This window comes from Corapipo altera, unplaced genomic scaffold (assembly GCF_003945725.1).
Source record: "Corapipo altera isolate COAL_440 unplaced genomic scaffold, ASM394572v1 1, whole genome shotgun sequence".
Classification (NCBI taxonomy): domain Eukaryota; kingdom Metazoa; phylum Chordata; class Aves; order Passeriformes; family Pipridae; genus Corapipo; species Corapipo altera.
The window spans coordinates 38,311,716-38,323,859 of NW_020884873.1; the positions used below are offsets into that span (position 1 = coordinate 38,311,716).

Sequence of the window (12,144 nt, forward strand, 5' to 3'; positions counted from 1 at the left end):
CAGTTTTCCAATGAAAAAAGCTGCTGGCAAAAAGCTGAAATGTGGTAATATATTTCCTTATTAAACCATACCTTCAGGTGTTGAAGTAAAATGAATGAGTTGCACTGATTTTGCATATGCAGCAGTTTGTAATTAAGAACACAGCAGTGCATACCAAATAACCCATTAATGTCCACGGAAAAGGAATAGAACACAGCTGAAAAACTGTAAAGTGAAGGACTACAACTTCTAAAGCATTGTGACCCAAACACAAGAAAAGGAAAGCAGCTAAAATTTTCACATCCTTTTACAAGTACTCTGCTTTAAATAAACGTATTTGTAAGAAGAATAAAAGATACTATGAAGACAGTGACCAAAAGCTTTTACGTGCTTCATCTTGCAGTTTCATAAACATGAAAACACAAATTGCTAACAAACAGCTCATATTTATAACACCAAAAGATCCAACACAAAAAAAAAAGAATTAGGGCAAGTGTGAACTACAGAGATCAAATAAACTCAGCAATGTAACCAATTTGATTTTGCAATGATAAAAAGGAAGTCTAGAGTAAATAGTAAAAGGTCGTAGAAAAATCAGCAAGTCAGAATTATTACCGAAGAAAAAGTGCCTAAGAATGTGTAAAAAGAAATAAATTATTTGCCCCTTATATATAAAGAGAGGGAAACTGATACAAGGAAACTAATAAACCACAAAAGGATGAAACAAGATCATAGGGAGATGACATAATTAAGTAAAGGGATTGTCATCAATTTTTTTGAGAAGCCTAAGGCAAAATACCAGAACCTGAGACAAATGTTTTTTTGATTATGAAAAAATAAATTAACTCTCTTAATTACAACTTACATTTAAATAAAATAAACATAAGCTCAGAGGAGGCATGATACATACTATGCTACCAACCAAATTAGACTGATGATGATGATTCCATCATTAAGGCCTTGCCACTGTGTATTAAGTACACAAGGTTTGAAGGACAACAGAAAAGCTAGGAGGGAATGAAAATCTACAGCCTCCCCATCTTTTACTCTCATCTGGCCTGTTACTCTTGTCTGGTCTATCCCTGTCAGAAACAAAGCATGCCTGACCTCATCCACAATCAGAAATAATCCTTTAATGTGTTTTTTAGCCAGTGTTCCAGTTCCTTCAGCTTCACTTAACTCACCTACTTCTTAACTTATATTTTAATTAGGGGATTTTCTTCTAACCTAGATAATTTTGCCTGAAATGAGCAGCAGCACAAGCAGACCAACAAGCTAATCTGAGGAAACAGTAACCTGTTTCCCTGGTTCAGCTAAAGTCAAAAGAAAAGGTGCACCCAAGGCCAGCTTCAAAAGCCTCTTTAATTTTTTCTTGGACTCCAATTACTCCAATTAGTAATTTATTTATTTATTTTACTACAACTGCTAAAACTTAGGTGCTTAATCTATCATATCCAAGCCTTATAAAACTTTTCTGATATATTCACCATTAGCTTATTCCTAGCCAAGATGCAGACGCTACTTCATATTTACACCCTCTTTCATCTTTACACTGTTTGAAGCAAAACAAAACTAGCAATGGACACTGGGGGGGTTGGGGGCAGGGAGGGAGGCATACAGTATACTCCCATACATTACAGAAATTGTAACTATTTTATTACAAAAGAAATGCCAGTAATAATGTTTTTATGTTCTGATATTAGAACCAAAGCTTTCTTAACTAAGTCCTTGCAACGTGAAGTATTGCTTTGTGACAGGTCAGTCTTCGCTCAGAGCAGCACCTCCAGAGAACAGTCCCATCAATTGTGTTAAATACACACAAAGACAATTCAGCTATTGCTCTACAGATTTTACCATAACAAGAAATATGACAGAGAAGGGGAACAAGAAACAGTTCTTCTGAAACTACACACACTATAATTGCTAAAACCTGTTTTTCTTACTTAACTGTAACTTCTAGGCCAGAGATTTAAGCAATTTTCTTTAAAAAAAGGAGGTAGCAGATCTGGAAACAGAATATGGGCAGCCTGTGGACCCAGTCACACACCTACTTTTCCTTCTTTCTATGCATTGTAGCTATGAAGTTTCAAATGCAAGCTTTAGAAAAACCTCTTATTTTCACCATCTTCCAGCAAGAAGGCTGTTAACAAGCAATATTCATTTAGAAATTCAAGTAAAGAAGCAATTAATCCAAATGTTTTGAACATTTTAAAATATTATTCTGCTGAATATTTAAAGACATTGGTGAACTGGAAGCATACAGTTAGACAGTAATTCCCTTAACAGAAAAAAGCATCGTGAATGTATTAATTCCTGTGCTCCCTTGTTAGATGCCAGAACTCTGTGATAACAGCCAAATTGAAGTTCTGAGTGTCAAATCTCATGCAGAGACTAAGAGGTTTGATTTTTGCCAAAATCAAGGAAGGTACTTGGTAAAATTGTCATTTGGTAATATCTGTCTTCAGAAAATAATACTTTTCCAGAGGTAACTGATGTCACTCGCATACGCAATGTGTAAGAAAGTGGACACATAATAATGGACTAATTAACACAGTATTGCAGACTTGATGTCTAGACAAGATAAGACATTTTAAGAATCCTTGCTACTCCTCCTCGTAAAGGAAGAACAAAGAGATAGCCTTTTGTGTAACACTGATGCTGAATAGCTCCAATTGTGAATTTAACACCAGGGACGTATTTGTCATCACTTCCAAAAAAATACCACACTTCAGCACATTACATACTGAAAGCATAAGCTGATCCTTAACTATATAAGAACAGAAACTAAACAACTCCAGAACAATACTTTAATGCATACTGCATGTTATTAAATGTAAATTATTTAAAAAGTGCATGAAATAGTTTCATTAGCAAACTATAGGCATTCATTGATTTTGACATGACAGTGAAAGCTTTTCTGCTACACTATTTTCAAGTACTCAGATCAATCTTTTAAGCATCTCTTTAATGGGGTTCTACCTCACTATGCTCAAACAAATACTCAGACAACATGTAACACTTTATTTCAAAATTATAAATGTAGAGCAAAGAGGGAAAGCCATGTTCAAAGGTCTAAGGAAACACCTAGCTTCAAAAAAACCCAAACAATCAAAAAACACCTCAACTGAGAAAGTTAATTACTTCCCTATTTTATTTTTTAAAAACTCTCCAAAGCCTCCTATTACAAACCGAACATTAAAGAACACATCATAGATCTAGAGCCTACTTAATGGAATATATTAAAATATGAGACACACATTAATGCTGCAGAATTTTCATTCAGTACAAAGAGGCACAAAGATTGAAAAGACTATGCACCTGGATGGAAGGGAACAGTCTTCCCAGTACCTGCTGTGCAAAAATGACAGGAAAAATTCTGTTCTTTCAACCACAAAGCGGCAGAGCCAGAGGATTCTAGGAAATCAACCCTTCCCTGAGAGCAGCTGAGCCCACTCCAAGTGCAGTAGGTCCTAAAAGCAGGGGAACACAGCAAGGAGCTGGGATTCTGCAGTTCAAGAACGGGGACAGGAAACTGTCAAGAGAAGCAGTGAGCAGAAACTGTGTCCTTGTTGGAAGAAAGCATGTTCTGGACTGTGATGGCAGTTGAGCTCGAGACAGAGCAGTGAAACACTGAAATAGGCTGTCCAGAGAAACAGCAGAGTCTTCTTCATTGGAAATACGTGGGACTCAATTTGACAAAGCCCTGAACAATCTGATCTAAGGCCCTGTTTCAAGAGGAGACTGGCTCAGGTGAGATCCCATCCAAGCTGGATGTTTCCACAATACTGTCAGTATGCCTGTTCTTTCAAAGATGAGATCAGAAATGTCCAGGATCTGCAGACCCAGTTCAGAAATGTTTTCAAGCACCTGTGCATCTTCAGCCATGCTCTTCCTTTCCAAGTAATATTGGCACATTTCAAATCAAATATAAACTTTGGAGTTTTTCTAGTTTGAGAGTGACAGTGTCTCGATTTTTCCAAGCCTTTATCCATGAAACTTCTAGTCTCCTCTCTTTATGTCAGCTTCAGTTAATATTTGCAAAGCAACTGCAGACTCTTAAAAAATAGTCACTATACAGCTAACAGAAACTAGCACTTGGTCTGACACTTTTTCCCCTGTTATCATAGCACACAAAACTTCATTTTTTTTAAATGGCATGATTTTACATGAATGCTTGCAATAAGTCCCCCGTCAAATAAATAATATACAAGTATTTTCTTGATGAGTCGAGTGATCATTTACAATCACATTTCCTTTAAAATTCTGAATCTGGAGGTTCTGTTATTGTAGCTTAGAGGAAAGGCAATGGGAACTTTGCAAAAGAGTGATATGAGCGATACACAAGATACAGAGAAGCACTTATTTAAACAGAACACCTGTATGAATATTTCATTCAATTGCTCAAGGGATTTTTTTTTTGTTTGCTTTTATTAAGAGAAATAACAGACTATATCACAAGCTGCCACCACCACCCCCCAGGGCATCAGGCTGCCTGTTTCTCTGCTGTACAGCAATGAATTTGCTCATTGTGACACTGCATGTTCTGTCAGCACAGTTTTCTGCCTCTGCATTTGCCTGAAACAGTACCATGTAGTAAAAGTACTATGAACAACAGTCATGGCTGGGCTTCACAAATGAAGATTTGGGGAGGGCTCTACCCACGTTTGTCACAAGCGCGTTGGTGGCTGAAAAGGCCAATATGAGAGAGGCATGTCCAGTTGCAAAAGGCACAGCAGAAAGACTCCTTAGGTGGTATATTCTGCAAGACACGATTCTTTCTGCATCGTCTTTTCTCCTCAAGGGTGATCCTGCGTGCGTTCTCAAAAGCATCAGCAGCGTTACAGATGAACAACAGTACTATGAAGTAAAAGTACAAATTTGGAAAATTTTGCTCTTTTTCCTGGTTAGAGCTTTGGAGACAGGTGGAGAGGACAAAGCAAAGAGGGCTTTATCAGGAGATTGGAACAGCAAAAATACCTGGCAATCAGGTTAAGAATAAATATGAACGGAAAAGTAAACATCACTAGATCTGGTGCTCCAAGAGAAAGCAGAACAACTTGGGAGACAGACGTAGAAGAGATCCAATGGGTCAAGCCTTCTAATCAAGCCTCATTTCCTCAAACACTAGCTAGACCCTCACCAATTCTTTGACACATACCCAGTGGCACAAGCCCTGTCTGACCTCATTACTTATTTTAAATACCTTAATAGCTGTCCAGTGTATACTGAAAAACAACCTTTTGGAAATCTTGCTTTGCAGAGGGATTACAGTTTCACCACTTGTGCAGCATAACTCTTTGCAATAAATAATTTATTTTAGTAATCCTTCCAGAAAATTACATTCCAGAAATAATAACTAAAACTAGTTATTCAGAAACTATTTTGAACACCTGAGTGAAATTTAACTGAAAAGAAGTCCATGAAGCAAAATTTTTTTCTGCTATTACTTGAGTCTTCAAGACAAATAATCAGAAACCAATAATGAAAAAGCTTTCTTATAAATATATTATATATTTTATTATCAGGTCACTCTTCCTAAAGTGTATTATAGCTTACAGTTCACTTTAAAGATTGAAATGTTACATCTGTATAAACAATACAGCATGACTAGTGATAGTATTAAATTTGTATGATAAGGACTAATTTTACTGTGTGAAAAACAGAAACATACTTTCAGTTAAAAGGTAGTAAAATCAGTATAAATTATATTGAGAAATTCGTCCAAAGAACCTTTAGTAAGCAGTTCACAACAGCACTGCAAATTTACCCTGCATTCCAGTCCTTGCTCCCTCTCTCATTATTTGTCAAAGGAAGAGAACTCAAGCCACACAAAACTAAATTAAATTTACTTTTGGATGCTGAGAACTCAAAGTCAATAGAATAGCATATAAGTTTGTACAGAGAGACTGCTTCAGTATACAGTAGGAAGATCCACAGTATTTCATTATGATGATTATGAAAATCATTAGGTCTATTACAACAATAAAAAAAATCCAGAAAATTTAATTGCTGAAGCAGAATCTACTTTTAAATATTTATTTGAAAAATAAACAGATAATTCTCCAGTCTTGAGTTTCAATGATTAAATAAATATCCTGTCTAACTCTTAACAAATTCACAGTACCTCATTTTATAAGAAAATAAGCATCTCCTTCAGTTAAGATGTATTGAAGGTACTTCTAGCATCATTCTAAAATCTTATTTAAATTCTGCGGAAGCTGACAGCTTCAATATTCAAATCAACAACAGGAGAAACTGGTTCTGCAAAATCCAAATCTTTAATTATTCCTCAGGTTTTTCTGAGCCAAGTTCCTAAAAGTATTCCATTTCCTTAGAATTAAGTGCAAACTCTACCAAGTGCAATAGCATTAGATCATACCGAAAACAACCTTAGAGTTTCGTGTCCAAATTTTCATCTGTTTTCATCACTATAACCCTGCCTTTAGGACTTAGGGGAATTAAACCAATCCATAGACTCACCAGTATCAGCCTAAATAATCACAACTGCTATTTTTTAAAAAATCTGCTCCTAGTCTTTGTATTTTTTTCAGTTTGTCATTTTTAAATAGCCATAAGTTTATGCATTTGGTAGTAGTTGATTTAGGCCATGTACGAGCCTATGATCTGATGCACAGGGATAAACCAACTGCATTGACAGTATACTCTGGTTAACTCCATCCCAGCCAGGCCCAGCACATGTGGAAAGCCATGACCACCAGGAACATGATTATGCAAAAAGTCACTATTAAAAGAGGAAAAAACCCCCAAATGCAAAAACAATTGAGTAGAAAGCTAGTTTTCAAGTGTCAGTAAAAAGGAACAGTGTTACAGCACAGGAAATGGGCTCACAGGCAACAGAACCAAGGCCACTAGAATTAAGATGAAAAATGAAGACCTAGAATAAGCTTATCTCAAACAAGACATGAAACCTATTTTCTTGAGGATGTTATTATGAGATAAACATGAGGGGGAAAACTGATTTGTATTTCTATTTCACCCATCCCAGATATACACTGAAAACACTGTACATTACAGCAAGTTTGAAGAAAGTCACCTCTTTCTCTCACCCAAATTATAAACTTTAAATGCAATTTACAGAGTTGGACATAGTTGCATTTACATTAGAAAGATCAAGTCAGAAAAATCTCCAAACTCTGCATTTAAAATAAGAAAAAACAGAAACAAGCCACTTTCAGTTGTTTATGACAAATGAAATTGAAGGTCATTGTAGATAATTTCCTTACTTTGAGGTGACATAATAAAGACTAATACATGAATAAGCTTTCATTGAACTACCTCAAAAACTGTTACAAGAGTAATAGAAATCTTGTTTTGTATTAAATCAATCCCCAGTACTCAACAAAAAAGAGAAAAAAATACAAATTTTGAATACAGTAACCCTCTCTCATCTGTCTGTAGTCAAAGCAAAATTTCATGGTTCTTAATACTCAGAGAATGACAAAGTGACTGAGATTCAAAGCTGATTTAAAAAACCCCAAAACAGACACAAAAGCCGAACAGCAACCCCCCAATCACAACAACAAAAATAAACCCAGCTAAACAAATACAAACACACAAACCAATAACAGGCAGCTTCTAGTGTTCAATTGCAAACTGCATACATTTCAGTGAAGGAAATTACACTGCAAAACTGATTTTTGATTATTTGATCTCACATAAAGACTTACTTTTTAATTACATTTGAAATTATTTGTATTATATTTGATTTTAAAACAATTTTACTCAAAGAAGCAGTCATTATCTTAGCTTGAAAAACAGCAGTTGCTGTATGTAAGTTACAGAAAACTACGCTAATTTCCATGTGCAGATAAATGTCATGGTTCTTCAGAATTAAATAGTCAGAGATGTTATCATCACATCATCTCAAGAAATCAAATTACGTTCATATTATACTCCAAGAAGGAGGAAAAAATAAATCAGGATAATTCTAGCAGAGCAAGCCATTACTGTATTAGTGACAAAATGCCAAAAGGACTCACCTGTTCAATCTCCTTTGTCTTAGTTGCAATTGCTTTTGAGCGACCAAGAAACTGGCCATCCTCATATAATTCCGTACTATCTGTTATATTTGCTTCCGTTTCCCCTGTTTGTTCGACATATAATGGAGCTGAAGATCCAGCCTAAAACAACCACAAACAATAAATTCAGTTTTGAGAGCAAAATAAAAACCTTAGTGTGAGGAAAAAAAATAAAATCCCAAATGCAGTCATCAGGTCGATATGGAGTTTGCTCATCAAGACTGTTAGTGAAGTATTATTGCTACAATCTTAACAGATACAGAAATAGGGATTTTAAACAGGTAGAAAACATGACATCATAAAAACCTTTCTCTAACACAGCCTTACATTCCACAAGCGTGAAACAGAGGAGGAAATGTGATGCTTCCCAAGATGTTTTCATTTTCCCTCAAATTATTTACAAGCAAATAAAAAAATACATATCAAACCCATTAATTGTAAAGTTTAAGACACATGACTTTGTAAAGTAGGTCCTATTTTGTTTTTTAAAGAGTGTCTCTAAAGTTGAAGCCAAGTGAAAGCCAAAGAGCAAATTACCACAGAATTAAAACAGGTAATTTAACATTACATGACTTTTGGGTTGTTTTAAACGATACATCTTCTACTAACAATAACCGAATCAAAAAAGTACCTCCTACCCAAAAGTAGCATAACAAAACAATGACTAAGGGTTATAATCACACTTCAATATAGCCACTGGTAGAAGACAAGGAGGGGCAAGAACAGATGGGAATAAACTAGCAAATAATTAATATTGATTATTAATGAAATAAGGGTTCCAGGGGAAAACAACACATCTACCCCTGCAGTATCAAGGCGAAAACTTAGTTTTTAATATAGAGGAGGACTACTTTCTGAAAAAGAATACATGACACGGTAGGCTGCCATGGCATGAAACTGAACTTAATAAACCAGAGTTTCTCTTCTAAGTCTTATATTTTATACGTACACTCATGTTTTGACTCGGAAGTCCCTTGGTAATTTTAAGGAGTTCAGTAGGCATACAGAGCTACACTGCTACAAGAGTTCCTTGGAGAATCCCCAGGACAGTTGGAGCCTCATTGTGTCAGTTGTAGGTCAACATGAATTTAAATTATACTAACAAAATGTACTCTGGCTTTGTCTATTTTTTCAAAATAAATAAATAAATCCCAAGACTTTAGTCTCCCTCTCACTCCCTCCCAACAAATATTTCATAGCATAAGCAGAAAAATTCAAGAGTAAGTTACAAAATGTGCTTTTCAGAAGAATACAGAAAAACAAAGAGTCTATCATTGTAACATTTTAAAACAAGTGGATTAATAATCATATCTTACATCATACTCTGTTATTTCAGGTAAATTGCTTTCCTCAGCCTTCTCTGACTTTTCAGCTGCCCACTTGCTTGCAGCTTCTGCAAGTTCCTTTTCTGATAGTCTGTTGCTCTTCTCCAAGGCCTGTACAAAAACATTATAGTCAAGATTTAACATGAAATACACTTACAGCAAAACATCTTCAAAATTGATTTAAGGAGTTACTCAGATCTCTAAAACATTTTAAAATAGGAAATAAGAAAGTTGAAATTATTTCATTTGCTGACGGATTTCTTTAAAGAAAAGTAGGTGGGGAAAGAGCAGATAATAAAGCAATAAAGGAAGAGGAGAAAAAAAATAAATCAATGAAGTTCAGTAGACTGATAAGAAACCACCACACTTTCAGAATCAGTTTTAGTAAATTCACAGGTCAGAGACAACAGAACAATTATCTGAGACCATTTGGAAGCTAAAGGAAGTCAGACAAGTGTGGAGTGATGTAATAATTCAATGTGATTTTCAGGCATAAAAGGTTGTAACAATTTAAATTAAACTATTAAATACTAGGTAGGGTATACAACCTAAGCAAATTAGGGACAAAAAGTATTTTATACATACTTCAAGTGATCAGTGTTGGTTCCATTAAAAGCAATTATTTTTTCTGGGGGTAAAGCTGATCATTTATAACAGAGTCAGTCATGGTTTTATGGCCTTTAATTCTACCTTTTCATACGGAAATTCTTGTATAAATAATATTTAAAAATTGATTTCTCTCTAAGAATACTATTTTACTATCAGAGCAGCAAACAGACAATGACAAATACCAGTTTAGGAATAGCTAGCTTTATAGATCTAGTTACCACTATCGTGGGTACTTAATTTGAATTAACTGTATGTATAGAAGCATCCACCCAAGAATCTATACCACTCTAGCTTTAAAAATTGCAACACTAAGATGGATATCTAAAGAAAAAAGATATACTCCTGAAAAGGCTGTAACAATATCTACTTAATACCTGTTTCATCTCAGCAAACAGGTACACAAAAAACCTCACACAAACAAAAACCCAAATGAAAAAAACAATGCCCCCTCTTATCATTAGTTCATTCTAGGTTACATAAATGGCCAGTGGAAACAAATGCTGTGACCTGTATCAAGACTGCTTTGTCTTCAGATGTTTTCTGTTTACCTCAAGTAAACTATTATCCAAACATGTCATTGTGCTTTAGTATGGCATAAGTACACAATTCACAGAACTCTTCCAGAATTCGGTGTCATAAAGACACCACCTTTATCTGCATCCAGAAGAGAAGTGCAACATGATGTTCCATCAGGAATCCCTCTTTTCTATAACTGCAAATTACAGAATTACAACCAGCAAAGTCAGGAAGTTCAATATGCAGGAGTATGAACAGGGCTCTTAAAAGCAAGGAATAGGACACAAACATAGAACAGCTGGCCAGCTCACCTCTCCAAACTATACAATTATTCTTACACTAGTCTAACCAAAAACTATCTGCTGCCAAGTTTTTTTCCCCCCAATGTTCCTATTTCCCATAGTATGTCTGACTTTTATTTTTACCCCGACTTTTCCCTAGCTGCCAAAAAATCTTGTCCTGTGGTTCTATTATTAATGTCTCCCTTTTCTCAAATATAGCTCTGTCCATTACTAACAAAAAACCCAATATCTTCATAACCAACAGTCAGCTTTGCATGAAATGAAGATAAATAAAATCTCACACGACCTACTATATTTCCACAAGCCATAAAAAGAATCTAATCACTCTAATATCTAGTGGAATACAGACAAAAAACTGTTGGATTTAATCTCACTAAATTTAATTCTATAGGTCTGTACAAGTTTCGAGCTGGCTTCCATACCAAGGATGCAAGGGGCTTCTGGCCCCGTCACAATGGGACGCTTTTCCCATTGGTCTCCCGTCAAGCTCATGTCTGCCTCTACTACTGACAATTCTTGAGACCCTCCGGTCACTCCAGAAATAGTAACAGTCTCGGTACTCTTATACTCTGAAGGCATTACAGTACACTGGGCTCCAGTATCTATCAAGGCCTGGTATTTCTGAGGATCCGATGTGCCAGGCCATCGAACCCACACAGCCCAGTAAACTCGGTTATCTTCTTGGTCCCTCTCCTTCTCCTGGCAGAAGGCAGGGCCCCTCTACTGGTCTTGATCAGAGCATTCGTCGTCAGAGTTTGACTTTGACTTCTTAGACTTTTTGCTGTTGTCAAAGTGGACCTTCATCTTCTCGTGTTTCGGTGACCGCAGTTTCTCTTCTAAGAAATCTCCGTCTACTACATAGACAACTTTCTTGTCAGTCTTCTTTCGCTTCAGCTCCCTCACTCTAGCTTCAAGCTTAGAAGTGGGTTCACCATCCCACTTCTTCATGTTTTCTCCTTTATTACGAAGGTACGCCCATAGTTGGTTACGTGACCAACGCTTAGAGTTCTCTTTCCTTCGACGTGTGAATGACAGGGACCGTGAGCGAGATCGAGACCAGGATCGAGGTCTAGGCCGAGGTCGTCTTTGTCGGTCCCGCCGTGATCTTCCCATTGGCCTTTCTTGGTAATCTCTATACCTTCTGTCCTCTCTGTCTCTAAGGTCGTCCTCATATCTGGAATATTCATAATCTCTCTCCATTCTTTCCCTGTCGTAGGTGCGTCGGTAGAGGGGATTGAAGGAGTCTTCCATATTTTCCTCTATGGTTCTTATCCAAGTACACATGGTTTCCACGTTTGGTTCCTCCATCTTTGGATTATATGCGGATATCAAGCAGGAAACATATGGTTTAGGAGCACCTTGAATTACCTTTTT

The 12,144-nt window shown here is 36.2% G+C and overlaps 1 protein-coding gene across 1 annotated transcript in view; it reads right to left on the reverse strand.

Annotated features, from left to right (window-relative positions):
- PPHLN1 (periphilin 1) overlaps positions 1–12,144 on the reverse strand; it is a 78,163-nt gene that overhangs the window by 29,549 nt on the left and 36,470 nt on the right. The window contains exons 9-10 of the mRNA XM_027657495.1: positions 9,335–9,454; positions 7,980–8,120 (exon numbers count right to left, since the gene is read on the reverse strand). Coding sequence (XP_027513296.1) covers positions 7,980–8,120; positions 9,335–9,454 — 261 coding nt within the window. The remainder of the gene's footprint in view (positions 1–7,979; positions 8,121–9,334; positions 9,455–12,144) is intronic.